At 58.3% G+C, this 16,890-nt stretch overlaps 2 protein-coding genes across 2 annotated transcripts; both read right to left on the bottom strand.

The window, feature by feature from the left end:
* Positions 1 to 4,450: 4,450 nt before the first annotated feature.
* Positions 4,451 to 14,773, bottom strand: LOC310637553 (microtubule-actin cross-linking factor 1, isoforms 6/7-like). Its single transcript, XM_083358008.1, has 15 exons — positions 14,660 to 14,773; positions 13,665 to 13,824; positions 13,250 to 13,454; positions 12,911 to 13,038; positions 12,643 to 12,786; positions 11,052 to 11,240; positions 10,460 to 10,577; positions 7,911 to 8,080; positions 7,384 to 7,546; positions 7,010 to 7,164; positions 6,082 to 6,156; positions 5,618 to 5,735; positions 5,315 to 5,493; positions 5,090 to 5,204; positions 4,451 to 4,895 (listed from the first exon to the last, which is right to left on the bottom strand). Exons 4-15 carry the CDS (start codon positions 12,935 to 12,937, stop codon positions 4,849 to 4,851), a joined length of 1,500 nt encoding a protein of 499 aa, XP_083214134.1. The 5' UTR covers positions 12,938 to 13,038; positions 13,250 to 13,454; positions 13,665 to 13,824; positions 14,660 to 14,773; the 3' UTR covers positions 4,451 to 4,848.
* An 825-nt stretch (positions 14,774 to 15,598) lies between these two features.
* On the bottom strand, positions 15,599 to 16,214 carry LOC310638999 (microtubule-actin cross-linking factor 1, isoforms 6/7-like; the record flags this gene model as incomplete). The annotated part of the gene is made up of 3 exons (XM_083360359.1): positions 15,992 to 16,214; positions 15,711 to 15,909; positions 15,599 to 15,630 (listed from the first exon to the last, which is right to left on the bottom strand). Exons 1-3 carry the CDS (start codon positions 16,145 to 16,147, stop codon positions 15,599 to 15,601), a joined length of 387 nt encoding a protein of 128 aa, XP_083216485.1. The 5' UTR covers positions 16,148 to 16,214.
* Between the last annotated feature and the right edge of the window lie 676 nt (positions 16,215 to 16,890).

Below are 16,890 nucleotides of genomic sequence, written 5' to 3'. Positions count from 1 at the left end.
CCAGGGCCAGGCAGGGGCCCAGCAGAGAGCCCCCAAGCACTGGAACCTCTCTCTGCAATCCACAAGACGGGTGCCTTATCACCCGATGCCCTGGCACTTGTGGACATCAGCCACAGTCCTCCTTCTTGTCGCTTCTCCCTTCCGGGACACGGGACCTGCAGCACATTTGCGCTCCCGAGAAGGACACCCGAGCTCCAACCTCAGCAAAGGCTCACTTCTGTTTTCATGATGATGCAAAGACAAGAGTCAAGTCAGTGTGGTATGTGCAATTCCATTTATTCAATTCTTAAATGCATATGCCACCCATCTTACTCTGCAATTCAACTCTGGGTGGCTTATAATCAAAGTCATAAATATTAAAACATTGGGTACAGAGATAAGGAAGCAGAGGCCAGGTTGGTACGGGAGGGTGGCATCTTACGTCAAAGTCCACCAGCACCCTCCACCGTAGAGCGCCCCCCTCACGACCCCAAGCCAGCAGCAGAACCAGGCTTTAACGCCCTTCCGGAAAGCCAAAAGGGTGGGGGCAGACCTCACGTCGGGCTGCAAGATAGTTCAAAGAGCGGGGGTGGGGGTGGGGTCATGGCAGAAAAGGGTCTCCTTCTGGATCCTGTCAGCCCAAAAGCTTTGACCAACGGACGCCCAAAGCCCGCCCCTTCTGCCGGGTCGATGCCATTGGGGCGAGATGGTTCCTCGGATCACCTGTTCCCACGCATGGGCATGCAGCCAAAGTCACAGGCTGCCAACTGCCCCAAAGCACATTCGCAAAGAAGCGGAGGCGGGGGGGGGGAACCGTCAGAAGCCGCAGTCCAGTGGTCCTCCAGCTGGCAACGCGGGCCCTTGGCAGGAGCAGCTCACGCCTTCTGGCTGCCCCTCGGAAATGCGTTCAGGCTTTCAGGATGAGTAAAATTCCAGTGCCAGAAAGATGGGTGGAAGGGCAGGGAGGGCAGGGGTGCAACGGACACCCTCCGGACAGGGTCTCATGTGCCCCCAAAGGGAGCCTGGCTATCTGCTAACTGCCAACCTGCTTTGGAGGCATTCAAGAGGAAGAACAGTGAGGAAGGGCCAGCCCGGTGGCTCTGAGACTGGCTGGCCCCCTGTCCACCCCGGTGATCTGCTCTGCTGCTCAGGCCTCTCCTGGGCCCTGGCAAGAAACCCCTCCTTTTGGTACAGGTCAAGCCATGCCCTCTCTCACACACCCGCCCCCCCACCTCCAGGGCTTGGGGTGAAGCTCTCTGTGCTCCAACCGGTTAGAAGCCCCCCCCCCCCCGCGCTGCGGACGCCCTGGCCTGCCGCTGCCCGGGTCCCATCCCAGAGGGGAACCGGCTGCCTGGAGAGCGGGGGCGGGTGGCAGAGCTGCGGGGGCTTTCCCTTCCCCCAGGCCTTGCGTGCCAGCCAAACCGGCTGTGCGCCCGAGCAGGCCCTCCAGAGCCGGCACACGCCGACGAAGGAATGAGGAGTGGTTGCGGAAAGGAATGTTTAGCAGGCACGTCTGAGCTGCGGCGGGCAAGCGGCCCGCTTCTGCCCGTCTTCCTCGGAAATCCTGGGCCAGTCGGGCTTCGTTCCGCCGCCCCCTCGCCGCATCCCGAGGAGCCCTTTCCCCACCTCCGGCCTCCCCTTAGAGCAGAGCTCGGGGGTCGCAGGCGGTGAAGCTCGGGAAGGGGGGGCGCCGGCACCCCCCTCCCAGGCGGCCTTAGCCGAGGGCCACCGGGGAAGCCTCCCGGGAGCCGGCTCAGCGCCGGCCGAATCACACCCGGCCGTGAGAACAGGGCAGGCGCAGCCGGTGCTCCGGGCGAGGGCGCGCCCCGCGCGGAGAGACCTGGCTGGTTCGACAGGCTCCGTCTCTCGGCTGGGTTCCTGGGAGGCGCTCCGGAGGCGGCGGCGACTCCCTTGCAGCGGTCTCCCCTCTGCCCCGGAGCCACCGCCCCCGGGAGCAGACGGGGAGGCCCTGAGCCGCCGGCCGAGCAACCCTGCGCACGGCTGAGATGGAGCTGGGGGAAGCGGGGGCGGGGGGGAGGGCTTCCCGGGGCTCATTCCTGGCTCTGGGCTGCTCCGCCGTTGAAGAAGGACCCGGCAGATCGCAAGACGCAGGGCAGCCCAAACACCGGGGGGGTGGGGGTGGCAGGGACCCTTTCAGGGGGGAGCGAGGCTAAGTGGGTTCCAGGATTCTTGTACTCAGTTCGAGTTTGGGGAGGGGCCAGTTTTTACTGAGGTCGTCCAGCCAGAATCCGAGATTATGACTTGAACAGCCTTATAAATCCTCTAAACAAACAGAGGTTCTGTTTTGGGCAGGAAAAGTCAAAGACAAGATTATAAAGTGGAAACATCTCCAGGTGACTTTCTTGGCAACCAAACCTTGGACCATCAACTCCATCAGTAACTGCTGTGGTCACTAAGTAGAAAATCATGTGACAGGCTTACAACATCTCTGCCCATTTGACCATCAAAAGACTCGTGTTGGCTAAGTCACACATCTTCTCCTGAACTCTGCCTGTCAGAAGCTGGTTGGCAAGCACACAAATAGTGGCCACGTGACTCCAAATGATCCCTGGACAAGGCAGTTGGGAAGTAAGGACTTCTGCACAGAAAGGCAGAACTTGCGAAGCCCAGCAAAGGAAAATAATAGTAATAAAAAGGGCTGTCTTGGTGGGTCACCCGATCCAGCAGGGTGATCAAGGGGAATCCCTGGTGGCATCTACAGAAGTCAAGTCATCTTTGCTCTCTATTCTCCTGAGTCTGAACACACCTCAATTGTTGCACCCGGTTCTGGCCAACACAACTGAGGCGCTAAAGCGTGACCAGATTACAGCCCCCCCCATAAGGATAGTGAGGATGGGCTGGGGAGGATGGGCTGGGGAGCCCAGACATGACCCTTCTCTCCTAGGCCCTCCAGAGCCGCCCAGAGGAGACCGGTGGGATGGTCCCAGCAGGCGAGACAAGAAACAACAGGTTTAAATGGGAAGGAAGCATATTTCCATTGTCACGAAGAATGCTCTAATCCTGACGAGTTTGCTGGAGGTGCTTAAATAGAGGCTGTTCGTCTGTTGGCACTGGGATGGATGACCTCAAAAGTCCTTTGAAACCCTTCCCTTTTCTAATTCCAGGGCTGCCCAGGCAGGAAAGTGGGCCGGGGCTCTGCTGGAGGGCCGAGCTCTTCTGCACCCCAACTTTGAGCCGTGGGCTGCAGATCAAGATTCTACCCAAGACGGCCCCCTTCCCCCCTGCTGCAATGGTGCCAGCAGCAGAATCCGCTGGGGAGGGGAGTAGGTGCTGAAAGAGGCCAGAGGGTCTGTGGAGGAAGAGCCCGGGCTGACAGCCACGGGCCTGTTCCCATTCCTGGCACAGGGGAGGGGCGCTACTGGCCAGCCTCTGCTCCCAATTACTGGAGGGCTGTGCCAGCCTTTGGCACTCTTAGCCTAGGACAGCCCAGCTCCCCAAAGGGGGCCTTACTTGAAGCAGCCAAATTCTGATGCCCAAGGGTCCACAGGCTGAGGTGTGACGCTTGGTGGGGGGCACTGAGAAGTACATCAGGCCACGCAGGGACCCCTCGGGCACCAGGGCGGAGGCCACTCTCTTCTCAGGCCCCAAAGCTGAGAGCTTCCGAAACCCCCCAAATCAGTGGATGTTAGCTGGCATCAACAAAGCCCCATTTAGTGTGGCCAGGAGTAGCAGCTGGAGGCCCCCGATGATGGCAGATGAATGGCACATGGCAAAGCGCTGGCAGAGGTGCCAGGCCAGGCCAGAGTTGGGAACGGGCTCCCTTTGTTCCAGCTGCTGCCTTCTGCGATTCCCAGGAAAGGAAGCACGTTGCAGCACATATTACAAAGTCTGGGCAATGGCGAGCCAGCCCCCTTGAGTTTGGCTCATTTGATCCCAACAAAGTAAACAGGGAAGGTGATGCAACTCAGGTGAACTGAAATGAGAAGCTGGGGCAGAACTGCAAATATTTGCCTTCTCCACCCAAGGGCATTCTGGGATAGGGTGTGTGTGTGGGGGTGTTTTTCCTCTGAGGTGCCCTGGTCAGGGTGTGGCCAAGCCTGGCCTCAACTCTGGAATTTCCTGGTGGTGTCCCATCCAAGGTCCTTACCCTCTGCTTAGCCTTTTGTGAGCAGCTGCAGCCGCCTTCTCCAAGGCAACGCGGAGACTGACAAACTCAGGCAGAACCTCCTGGCTGAGGTTCTGCAGTCAAAGGACGCCTCTCCTGCTGGCTCCTGACCTCCCTTCAGCAAGCAATAAGGATGGGGAACCTGCAGCCCACAAGATCCTTTTCAAGCAAGACCCCCGTCTGCCGCCCCAGAGACCCCCCCCCCCCGTCTCCCCCAAGGTCTGCAGGCTGAAATCCATTCCAATCTCTGCTTTCTGCTGTGCAACTTTTATTTTTAAAGTTTTATTTTTAAAGTTGCCAGCCCAGCCCCCCCCCCCAGTGCACACAAAGGCGGTGGGGATTGTAGGAAGCCTCGTCTTTATTGCTCCTGGTGCTGCATCTGGCCCCAGGATTCAGCCAGGCTGCTGCCTGCCTGCAGTGGGACGGTGCTCAGTCAGGGTAAGACGCCATTCGTTCCAAAATCTGTCCCAGGCCCACTGAGGCTACACCTGAGGCCTCGGCTAGCTGGGCAGCTGGCTGGTGAGAGCACCAAAAAGTGACCCCCCAAGGGTGGTCTTGCTGCAAAAGAACCTCAGCTGCATCGCCAGGGGGGGCTGTGGAGGATAGGTGTGCGGAGCCGGGAGAGGGATGCTTGTGGGGAAAGGTGGGGCAGCCTGCCCAGCCTTCCAGGGACTGGAGTGCCACTGGGTGGGGGCCCAGATCTCTCTGCTGCTGCTCCAGAGAGGAAGGTGGTGCTACAGCTGTCAGGGTGCAGGGAGGTCGCTCCGGGCAGCTGCTCTTCTGGGGTGACCTAAGCAGAAGCACAGAGAACATCCCACAAACAGGCCCAGCCCTTCGCGGGGGCAACCGCAGCCGAGCAGCCCTGCCAAGCGAGGCTGCCAGACCCGAGTACCCTGGATGGTCACAGCAATCCCCAGGCCACGCTCGGGTGCAAGGGCTGGCCTGCCTCTCAGCCGGGATGCAAGAGTTCAGCCCCACCCTCACCTGGGGGCTCAGCGTCAGGCCCAGCTGCTCCAGGGGCAAAGGCCAACCCAGCACCCCCAGCAGGACTGCAGGAGTGGAGGCGCCGATCCGCCGAGTGTGTCCAGCGCAGCAAAGCCTGGAAGGAGAGAGAGGAGAGGCCAGGTTGCAGGATTATTGACAGAGCCGCCTGGGGAGACAGTGGGAGGCACCCCTGGCCACGACTCTGCCCTCCCCCAACCAACTCACCTTCCTCGGGACGGGGCTGCTGGGCGCAGAGGCGCTGCTGTACTGGCTGAGGCTGTAGGTGGAGCAGCTGGGGGAGAGCATCTTGGAGGCGGGGGCAGATTGGCTGCCTGCCCCCTTCCGCCCCAGGAGTCCCGGGGAGAGGTATCTTTCATTGATCTTCAGGTTGGTCCTTCCCTTGACTGCGTGAGAGGAAGCCACGGAGAGGCCAGGTCCAGCCAGATGGGGAGGATGGGGGAGGGGATGGGGAGGCAGCTGGACACCCGTCCTGCTTGGTGGGGTTCTGGCACCCACCCAGCCTCTCACCTCTGCAGGGGTCGTTCTTCACCAGGAACTCGTCCAGAGCCATCCAGCCTCCTCCGACTCGCACCATCAGCGTACTCCGCAGGATTCGAACCATGCGCAGCTGCTGGCACTCCCCAAACTGGACAAGCAGCAGGAAGGGGGTGTTTGCCGGAGGCCATTTCTGGGGTCCCCGTGTGGAGAGATGCCTCCCTCTCAGTCCCACCATCCCCAGGGCAGAGGAATACAGCCCTGCAGCATGGCTGCCCCATTCATGGATGCGGAGGGCAGGGCGGGTGTGAGGAATGAGTGCCAGAAGAGGCCCAGGCAGAGAGTCAGTGGGCCAGGACCTCTTCTGCACCGTGGCCAGCTTAGACACCCTGATTCTGGAAGCTGATGTGGGTCCCTGGCTTAGCAGGGAGGACCAAGAGACTCAAGGTGCAGCGGGACACAGGCTGAGAAATCGGGGGGTGGGGAAACAGGCTTACTCTGTAACGGGTGGCACTGATTTGCTCCACTTGGAAACGCTTCGCGCAGTTGCACTCAGCCACTTGTCGGTTCACCTGCGTCACAAAAGAGAGGCACGGGGGGAGGGGAGGAGAGACCAAATTTCTCTTACATATGCCTGCATTTGTAGACTTAACCTCCACTTGCCAGCTTCAATTTCCACTCAGGGGAAATTCAACTGCCACAAGTCTGCTGGTTCTTGCTTGCTCCCAATCAGCAACCGCTGGAATGTAGCCAGCGCTGAACAGGTGTTGCTCATGACCGGTCCTCAAAATCCTCCCAGCGCAGCATCCTGTGGTCACTTGATCGCCTTTTCTGACCTGAACTGCCGGCTTCCAACGAGAAAATTCAATAGCGAAGTTGGCAGGAAGTGGCAAGTGGCAGCCACATGAAGTTGTACTTGACAGAGGATTCACTGACAGTGGCCACCAGAAGCGTCCTCTCTAAGCGTGAGCTCTTGCTTTGTGGCCAAGTCATGTGGCTGATGGAAATCCCAGGTGCCCTTTTTGCCTGGGAACTCCCCACACCCTCCCGCCATTGGCTCACATTCCCGGGCATCATCTCTTTCCTTTCTCTTCTCTGCCCAGTGCTGCACCCTGGTGCTCAGCTGCCTTTCCAAAGGTGGGGGCAGAGGGGGGGGGTTGGCCCCAGGCTCCCTCAGTGAGGCTAAGTGTCTGTTGAGGCATGTGGGGCAGAGCCTGGCCCTCCCTCCTCAGTTGGGCTGAGGAGCCCCAGTTCCCCCACGGAGGTTCCTGGCGGCAGCAGCCATAGGACTTACTTTCTGCTAACGTTCCACTTTCCAAGGAGGCACCTAAACGCCTCCTTGCAACAGACCTGAGGGGAGACTCTGAAGCTGCCACTCTGATGTCAGACTGCACAAGTGAGGGGGGGACACCCTGGCTGCCATACCTCCTCTTGGATGTGGTCCACGTTGGCCGCCCTGTGCAGGCTCTCCCGGCAGGGGTGCAGAGTGCTGATAAATTCATAATAATCAATGAAACCATCCCTATTCACGTCAAAGATTTTGGCCACTGCTTTCATCTCCAGCAGGCTAGTGGGGAATTCTGGACAGGAAAGAAAGGAGTGGAGGAGGTCGGCTGCAGCCCCCCCAACATCCCCTCAAGCCCAGCCACGTCCGCAAGAGCCACGAGGGGAAGCAGAGCCACTGCAGGGTAGAGGCAGAGGGGGCGGCCCTTGCAAGGGGCTTGGGCAGGAAACCTAGACCTTTTGGCCTGTCCTCATGGAGGACACCCAGGGGAAGGCAACCCAGGACTGGCACTCACTGGAGGCCAGGATATGCTCGACGAACTCCTGCTGGGTGATGCGCCCATTTTGGTCTCGGTCAATGCTGCGAAAGACATCCAGCAACCGGGACTTCCTGTGGCTGATCCACTGCAAGTATCGCTTGCGCCAGACAGCAAAGTTGAAGTTGGCCATTTCTTCCAGCTGCGTGAGAGACAGAGAGAGACTGCCACGCACCCTGTCTGGGGTGGTAGGCGCAAGGGCCCCACAAGGGCTCTGCTTCACTCAGAGCACACGAGGAAAGCACACGAGCAGGGCGAGAGGCCCATGCCCTCCCTTTCTCCTCATCCCCATGGCTGACAAAGAGAGGGGGGAACTGGCCCAGGAGGGGATTGGCGCCTTAGTTCCCCATCCAGCTGCCCATTTCTACCCCGGCATCTGGGAGGCTAGAGCCGTCGTTCTCCGGGCTGCCAGGGGACCCGGGGAGAGCGGCTGACTTGGGTCCCTCCCTGCATTCGCTCCACCACTCCAGAGCAGCTCTTTGCCCCCTGAACTTGCCCATCCTCACCTCCTGAAGGCGCTGCTGGGAACTCTGGAGCCGATGCTGCCGGTCCTGAGCTGCCAGCCAGAGGCGCTGCCAGCGGTGCACCAGTTGGGCTAGGAGTGGGCTCTGGGGCTCCAGGTCTTCCAGGGGTATGAGGGGGGACTCAGGCAAAGCTTTTCTGGCCCCATGCCATCCTGCAATGGGGGAGAGAGGGTCCCAGCTGAAACCTGACACTATTAAACAGCTGGCTGCCACTTGAATGTGTGCCGGAGGACAGTTGTGAGAGCCCTGAGCATTCCCCCCCAGGGGCCTGATTAGGGTGTCCAGGCAGGGGGCAAATATAAAGGGAGCTGTGAGCTGGGTATCAGCACAGGGCCCTTTCCAACCTGCCCTCTTCTGCCCCCCTGTAAGTTGACTGTGGGTCAGATGAGTGAGCGAGTGAGTGAGGGGGCAGGTTGGACACAGGCCAGAGACGGAAGGAAGGCTGAGAAAGAGGCTCAAGAAAACACCCCCTTGATCTTCTTTGGTTCAAGATGGATAGCGAGAAACACAGAGCCAATGACCATAGTGGAAAGAAGAATCACTGAGTAACTTTGCTCTGCGTAATTCCTCTCCGTATAAGGAGAGAGCTTGAGATCACCCACAAGTGCTCCAGACAGCTGCTGCTCATGAGGAGACCACAAGACAGTTCAGAGGGAAGGCCTGGGAGACGAGGGAAAGCCATTTTCACTCAGTTGGAGCCTCTATGGACCCCGGGTCCATATACTCCTTTTCCAGCCATTTTGGAAATTGCTTGGCTCTTTGGAGCCTCAAGTCTGAAAACACAGGGTGAGTTTTCTTCCATCCTTAGCCAAAGAGGTTTTAAATTAGGGTGGCTAGAACATTGATTTTTGGAAACTTCCAAATGGACTAAGGATCCACCTGGATTTGAAATAAAATTTTGAAATTAATTACAAGAATCCTTCCTGTGGGGAAAGACTGTTGTTTTGAATTCTTCAAAAAATCCTATGATGTTAGAATGGGACTTCAAAGGTTGAACCGTGCAGAGAAGCAGAAGGAATTTAAGATTACAATTAAAGGAGAACTTTTAAAGCTGATTTACTTATGCAAAGTGGAGCAAAGTACTTTAACATTATATGTATTGAAGGATACTTGTGAACAATGGACCGAGAAATTAATTTTAAAAGTGTCCGTCATCGTAGATATTCTGTGTTTAAAAGAAGTTACATGAGATCAAATTTTATTGGACAAGCCTGAGGCAGATCTGAAAGTGGATTTAAAAATGACAGGCCAAAAGAATGACATGGGAAAAATGCTATGTAGGATATACAAATGAAACTGGCTGATGCCGCTCTCTTAATAATTAAAAGAGATATACAAATAACAAAAGAATGGCCTGGATAATGTTCCTGTTAGATGTTTTGTGCCAGCCATTGGCAGTTCCCCAAAAGGGTCATCAGATGGGAGCAAAGAGGCTTCTTTGCTTCCACTGATGAGCCAGGGGTCTCGGACCCGAGAGCCCCATTGGCGAGAGAGTTTTATGGTCAGGGAGGGGCCCAGACCCCCCATAAATACCTCTGCACGAGGGGCTGCTCTTTGTCTTCTAGTCTCTCTTCATTTTAGTTCTTCTTCTGTTCCAGTTATGCTACGCTAGCTTGCTTTCTTTTCTTTGTTCTCTCTCACATGCAGGCATGAGTGCCTTCATGCCAAGTATCTCTTTTTCTTTTATCTATCATTGAATAAAGCTAATATGATTGCATCTCTACGTGATGCCTTTTACTTGGAAGCACCTTAACGATCCATCGACCTCATGAGATCATCTCACAGTTCCTACATTGGATTTACAAAAGAGGTATTGGAAGGATTTGTGAGAAGAGACCAATTAAAAAACGAAAAAAAGTTAAATTCTAGGACATCATTTGAAGAGATTAAGAGATCAATATTGTTGAAAATAAAGGAATGCCAGGCCTATTTAATCAAGATTTAAGTGGATGCGCTATTATCTCTGGTCATCTTTAATGGACTTTTGCTGATCAGGATTTAAGTGTTCAGGCTTGCTTTATAGAAAAGAGACGGAACGTGGGAAGAAGAGACCAACTGTTGCATTTAAGAGAAGCTGATAAGGTACTAAAATTGTTTATAATTGTGATGGCCATTATTTTATGTGTTTTTTTTCTTGTATTACTATTTTTCCTTTTCTATTTTTTTCTGTTTCTCTTCTGCATTTTCTTTTTATTCTTTTTTTTAGGTTGTATTAGTTTTATCTTCAATTCTAACATTTGGTAAAATTTCTAAAATCTTCACTCTCCTAGACTGAGCAGGGTTTTGGGGCGTTTTGGTGGCTTAATGGCTCAAATAATTTGGTGTTGACACTAAGCGTAACCATCTAATTGCTTGATTTCCCGGATGTGCCCACCTCTCCTGAACAGTTTTCCCTCCCGGAGCCTCAAGGCAGGGCTTGCAAAATTGCTTAGGGGACGGTTGGGTGTCCAGCAGGGTAATGTTGCCCGCTGCTCTGGAGGCTCTGGCCCAGGGCAAGAGCTGCGGATAAACCAGGAACTGGAAGGACCAACCGGAAGGCCCATTGCAGGAAGGAGCCGCCATCCCCGGCCGTGCGGTCCTTTTCTGCCTCCCACTCTTGGCGGCCTTCTCCACCTCGGGCTGTTTGTGGTCCAACTCCTGCATGAAGACCTGTGGGGAGGCGAGGGGGTCCCCATCAGCCATTCAGAGCTCGGCAACCGGGTGCCATGGCTGTAGGGTCAAGACCCCCTCTCAAAGCTGCCCCGTTCAGGGCCTTGGCAACAAGCCCCCCACATATGCGCCCGCATGCACTGGTACACACCCTCGCAGGGGCTTCTGTGTTGGCTGAAAGCGTCGTCCCGTTGGGAACGAGAGACTCTCCAGGGCTGCAGCAACCTGGTTGCCATGGGCTCCCTCGACTGCAGGGCGGAGGGCGCTGCCCAGCAAAAGACCCTCCCTGGCAGCTCTGCCAGAGCTAAGGGGGCAGCCTCCGAAGAGGATCAAAGAGCCGGGGGTGGGTGGACGTCACTGACAGCAAAGGGCTTTCTCTACCAAGACGCTGAGCCCCTTCTAGCCCCCACTGGTAGCTAGGAGCCACCGGCTGGGCCTGACATGAGGGGAAAGGGGGCAGCGAAGTTACCTTACCGTGTGCTGACATCTGAGCTCCTCCAGCTGCCTGGCATCCTCAGGGAGGGGCTCCTGGTCCCGCAGGCTCAAGGTCTCTTCGGTGGCTGTGATCCAGTCACTGAGTCGCTCCACCGTCTCCTGGTCCGCAGCAAGGGAGGTTGCCTGGGCCTGCAGCCGCTGCTCCTGCTGCTGGACCTGGTTGCAGAGCTGTGGGAGGAGGTGGAAGGAGGAGGAGGGAGGGAGGAGGAAGAGGAGATGGAAGGAGGAGGAGAGGGGAGGAGGAGGAGAGGGGAGGAGGAGGAAGAGGAGATGGAAGGAGGAGGAGATGGGAGGAGGAGAGGGGAAGAGATGGAGGAAGAGGAAGAGGAGGAGGAGGGGGAGGAGGAGGAAGAGGAGATGGGAGGAGGAGGAGATGGGAGGAGGAGCAGGAGGAGGAGGAAGAGGAGATGGAAGGAGGAGATGGGAGGAGGAGCAGGAGGAGGAGAGGGGAGGAGGAGGGGAGGAGGAGGAAGAGGAGATGGAAGGAGGAGGAGATGGGAGGAGGAGCAGGAGGAGGAGGGGGAGGAAGAGGAAGAGGAGGGAAGGAGGAAGAGATGGGAGGAGGAGCAGGAGGAGGAGAGGGGAGGAGGAGGAAGAGGAGATGGAAGGAGGAGAGGGGAGGAAGAGCAGGAGGAGGAGAGGGGAGGAGGAGATGGGAGGAGGAGCAGGAGGAGGAGGGGAGGAGGAGGAAGAGGAGATGGAAGGAGGAGGAGATGGGAGGAGGAGCAGGAGGAGGAGGGGGAGGAGGAGGAAGAGGAGATGGAAGGAGGAGGAGATGGGAGGAGGAGCAGGAGGAGGAGGGGGAGGAAGAGGAAGAGCAGATGGAAGGAGGAGGAGATGGGAGGAGGAGCAGGAGGAGGAGAGGGGAGGAGGAGGAAGAGGAGATGGAAGGAGGAGGAGATGGGAGGAGGAGCAGGAGGAGGAGAGGGGAGGAGGAGATGGGAGGAGGAGCAGGAGGAGGAGGGGAGGAGGAGGAAGAGGAGATGGAAGGAGGAGGAGATGGGAGGAGGAGCAGGAGGAGGAGGGGGAGGAGGAGGAAGAGGAGGGAAGGAGGAGGAGATGGGAGGAGGAGGAGATGGGAGGAGGAGCAGGAGGAGGAGGAAGAGGAGATGGAAGGAGGAGATGGGAGGAGGAGCAGGAGGAGGAGAGGGGAGGAGGAGATGGGAGGAGGAGCAAGAGGAGGAGGGGGAGGAAGAGGAAGAGGAGGGAAGGAGGAAGAGATGGGAGGAGGAGCAGGAGGAGGAGAAGGGAGGAGGAGGAAGAGGAGATGGAAGGAGGAGAGGGGAGGAAGAGCAGGAGGAGGAGGGGGAGGAAGAGGAAGAGGAGGGAAGGAGGAGGAGGGGAGGAGGAGGAAGAGGAGATGGAAGGAGGAGGAGATGGGAGGAGGAGCAGGAGGAGGAGATAGAAGGAGGCAGAGGAATAAGAGAACAATGTGGGGGAGGAGAAAAGCGTGTATGGTGAGGGAAGAAAGACCTGCTCCCCCACCCCATTGACTGAATGACCCCCCCCCCCCCGTAGGCCCCACTTACCAGGCCCAGAGTGTCCACAAGCCCCCTTCCATTGTGCTCACCTGCTGGAAGCGGCTCTTGGCAAGGATGACCCAGGACTGGACGGTGCCCACAGCACCAGGGTGGCAGGCGCTCAGGATCTCCTCGCCCAGAGAGGTGATGCAGTCCAGCTGCAGCTGCTGGCACTGCACACTCCGCTGCAGCTCCTGCCAGCAGAGGGCAAAGCCATCAGCATCACCCTGCCTCCCCACTCCAGAGGGGAGGGTGAAGACCCTGGCATTAGACCCTTCAAGAGAAGAGCGGTGGGGTCTCCCCGCCCCCCCCTCAGACCTTGAGCTGGCTCTGGGCCTCAGCCATGGCCTCCTCCTCCTCCTCCTCTAGAGGGGTCCCGACCGTGACTGACTTCTCCAGCTCAGATAGGCGGCTCAGGAAGGCACACAGCAGGCGGTGGAACTCCTCTGCCTGTAGGAGAGAGGAGGTCTGCACCACACGGGGTCTCCCTGCCATTCTGGGGTGCAGAATGTGGGTCCTCTGAAATCTGCCCGGCTTCAAGAAGGGGGTTTCTGGTGGTGGCGGCGGGTGGGGAAAGGGGAAAGCCTCCTGCCTGTCCCACCCCTTCTGCCTTCCACACCATGTCCTTCTCCCACCACTGCCCTGTGGCTTGTCCACATGCCTGCCTCAGGGTGACCTCCAGCCGGTTCTGCCGCGAGACAGAGAGCCTGCCGACGAGTTCCCAGCGATCTTCCAGCTCCTCCATCTGGATCTGCAGCCACCGGGCATCCATGGTGCTCCCACCTTGCACCAGCTCATGCTCTGCAGAGCACCTCAGCGTCCTGACAGCCACTTCCCGTCGGCTCAGCTCCATCTGGAAGGCCTGCTGGGCCGGAGAGAGGAGGCCTCACTGCTAGGCCTCCAGGCAGCACAGCCATTCAGCCCCTTTCTCTCCACAAGGCTGGCAGCAGCGGGGCTTCTGCGGGCACACCAAGGCCACCTCACCCCGGGCCCTCTAGCCATCCTCTCAGCAGTGGGATTGCAAATGGCTCCTCCTCACCTGCCCACATCGGGCAATGGCGCTCTCACCCACCTTGTGCTGCTCCATCAGCAGGCCCACCAGGTCTCTGTCCCCAGCCACGGGGGTCTCCTCAGCCAGCTGGGGCTCAGCCCGACAGAACCAGTCCAGGAGGCTCTGAAGGTCATCGCTGAAGCAGCCGGAGAACATCAGCTGCTCCTCCAGCTTCTGCTGCCTGCAAAGGGTTTGAGCAGTGAGGGGTCCACAAGGCCTCCATGCCCCCTTCTCTGGGGTGAAGGCCAGGCCTGCCCCAAGCAGAACTCCTTGGAGCCATCGGCAGCCCCCACTCTGGGCGAGCTCCTGCTGTCCTGCACCCGGTTCAGCAGCAGCCGAATACGGGGGAGGGAAATTTGAGCCTCTCTAAGCAACTGTTACAAAGGGCTTTAATCCCAGGGGCCTGGAGGTGGGGCCAAAGGCACTTGAGCCCCAGATTGTCCCATGAGTGACCACTTTAATTGCTCTACCTGGACCTTGTCTGCAAGTTTTGGTGAGGGTGGGAGGCACTGGGGCTGGCCTCACTGGCCCCAGAGAGCAGGTCAGTATCCAAGCACTACTCCGCAGGGCTCCAGGCCCGCACCAGATCCTCAGCCAACTCTCTTGCTTGAACCCTCTTCCCTGCCCCCCCCAAGAGACTGGGCCAATGGTGGACACACCTCCCCGCCGCACAAAGTGTTCTCTTCTGGACAGTCATGTGTCTGAGATGGTATACTGTAGGTTCTGCTTGAGCGGAGGGCTGGACTAGAAGACCTCCAAGGCCCCTTCCAGCTCTATTCTATTCTACTCTTGGTAGCCCTTCAATGAGCTACAAAGAAGTGAGCACCTCCTTGAAGGACACACACACACACACACACACACACACACACACACACACACACGACCAGTGAGTTTGTAGAACAAGTTGCCCCAGCAAGGCCAGATCTGGCTTCTCTGGAGGACTGTGGAAACTCAGCGTGGCCAAAAGCGTGCAGAGGACTGGTGAGCAACCCGCCCCCCAGCCCTCCGTCCCTTACCTCTGAGCTGCCCAGCTCCACAGAGCCCCCCAGCGCTCCTTCAGCTGCCTCTGCATGGCGTCCAGCTCCTGTCCATCGGCAGGGAGCAGGGCCTTGCCGCGTAAGAGACTCCCCTGCTGCAAAGTGGCCTCGAAGACCGGGCGCTTGACCCGCAGGCGCCTCTGGAATTCCTGCGGGAACATTTGGAGAAATGTCTTTTCCTGGAGGGCAGCCCAGGCGGTCAAGGCATCTGCCTGCCCCTCCCCTCTGCCCTGGGAGGGGGAGCCGGGTCCCCCAAATCCAGCTGCTGACATCATGGGACAGAGAACCCCCCCTGGACTCAAGATGGTGCAGGAGAAGGGACAGGCATGAGCCGGTGGGCACCCCCGCCTCACCTTGTGTTGTCTCAGAAGGGCCCCGAGGTCCTCTTGCTTCGCTGGGGGGGCATCTGCAGGGGCTGGACAGGCTGCCTCAGCCCCGTCCAACCACTTGAGGAGCAGCTGCCAGGACTCTCTGAACTGGAAGGCCAGAGAAGCACTGCACTAAACCTCCCTGGACACGTCTGCCCCCCCCGCCCCTATCCTCCACTGCCCGGGGGGGGGGTGTCTCTGTGTGAGATACCTGCTTGGCCTCCTGGTGGGCCTCTTCCAGAACCTCCCTCCTCTTGCTCACTTGCTGCAGGACACTGGCCAGGCGCTCCTTGGCACTGCCCACCAGGCTGGGAGGACCCCCGTTGTCCTGGGTCAGGCAGGCAGCCCCCGCCTCCATCCCTGCCAGCTTCTTGCTCTGGGCTTCCGTCTCCTGCACCAAGGCCTGCAGGGACAAACCAGGCAGGGGAGCCCAGGAGATTCCCTCCCCAGACCAGCCCCCCTCCCCAGTGTCCATGCCACCCAGCCTCTCCTTGGAAGACTGGAGAGGGACACTGGAGAGCAAGCTTGGCACTGCCCCACATAACAGGGCTCAGCCACAAGTTGCAACATGCCCAGTCCACCCTGGGCCAAGTGGGCCAGCACCCAGGGAATGCGGGGAGCAGACCTCTCTTGCCCATTGACACCAAGAACGCCCGGGCTACCCAGGGGAGAGTCCCCCTCCTTTCCCAGCAGGCTGTGGCTGACCTGCTGCTGCCGTCTCTGTTTGCTGACCGTGTCCAGGATGTAGCTGGGAGGAGGCAGGGCTGCCAAGACCTCCTCCATCTGCCTGGCCCACTTCAGGAGCTCCTGGAGGGTGGCGTGGAACTCAGTGGCCATATTCGGGCTTTGGAGGAGCTGCTCCTGGGAGGAGGAGGAGCACCGTGGGCAGACCCCATGCGGGATGAGAGCCCCGGCCTCTGCAGCCCCTCTCCTGCCCACCCACCTTCTGCTCTTGCAGGCGGCTAGTAAGGCTACCCCACTTCTGCTCCAAGACCCTCAGGCTGTGCTCGGCTGTAGAAGCCCCGTTTGAGTGGCAGGTGGCTAACAGGTGCTGGAGCTTCTCCTGGACGTGCTGGTATGTTTGCTGCTTGGACTTCATGTCTTCGCACAGTTCCTGCCCAACCACAAGATCCAGCCAGGTGAGGCTCCCCAGCCACAGCCTCCATCATTGCCTGGAGGAGGAGGCTGAACCCAAAGGCAGCCCAGGTGGAAGAGGAGCACTTGGGAAGCGGCAGGAAATCAGGCCCTGCAGATTACGTGGCTTTCCACAGCTAGCAAAAGGTCCACGCACAGAGATGGTCCGGTAACACTAAAGCTTTGCTTATTCAGAGGGCCCTGAAGCCAAGGGAGAAGCTTCCTTCCCCAGGCCTGAAGCCAGGCAGCTGCACCTGAGAATTCAGGGGCTCTTGAGGGTCCCACCCCACAAAGGAAAAGAAGTGGGCAAAGGGGCAGCCCCACAGCCTTGAGACACCCGGAGCCCCCAGGCGCTAACACTGTGCTTTCCAACCCATTTGGGTGATGAAGAGGCCCTGGACGGCTTCTGTCCTTGATTTTGGTGCTTCTGCCAATGTGGATGGATTGTTTCACTGTTGTTCCCTCACCTGAAGCAGGGCAGGAGAGGATTTCCATGGTGCCCTGCCCACACCTTCCCTGCTACTGTGCCGTGGAAAGCGACCCTAGTAGGGCTTTTCCCAAAGCGGCCCTTTCCTGATCCAGTTGGCGAGGCCCAGGAGGTTCCAGAGGCCAAAGGAGGGACCTTTGGCTTGGACCATCTGCAGGTTCCCCATTCCCACTCAGCACAATGACAAAGGCCATTGGAAATGGTCCCAATGGCCCAACGTC

The sequence above is a fragment of the Vipera ursinii genome (assembly GCF_947247035.1).
Source record: "Vipera ursinii genome assembly, chromosome: 3".
NCBI classification, from domain to species: Eukaryota; Metazoa; Chordata; class Lepidosauria; order Squamata; family Viperidae; genus Vipera; species Vipera ursinii.
The sequence above is the reverse complement of the archived record's forward strand: the minus strand, read 5'-3'. Positions and strand labels throughout refer to the sequence as shown.

Bases quoted from the DNA above. Each gene is read 5' to 3' on its own strand.
- LOC310637553 (XM_083358008.1), bottom strand. From the start codon at position 12,937: ATGGCTGAGGCCCAGAGCCAGCTCAAG. The intron at 6,157-7,009 runs GTATGGCAGCCA...TTTGTGACGCAG, and splicing joins TGGACCACATCCAAGAGGAG to GTGAACCGACAAGTGGCTGA. The intron at 5,494-5,617 runs GTGAGAGGCTGG...CCTCTCACGCAG, and splicing joins GAAGAACGACCCCTGCAGAG to TCAAGGGAAGGACCAACCTG.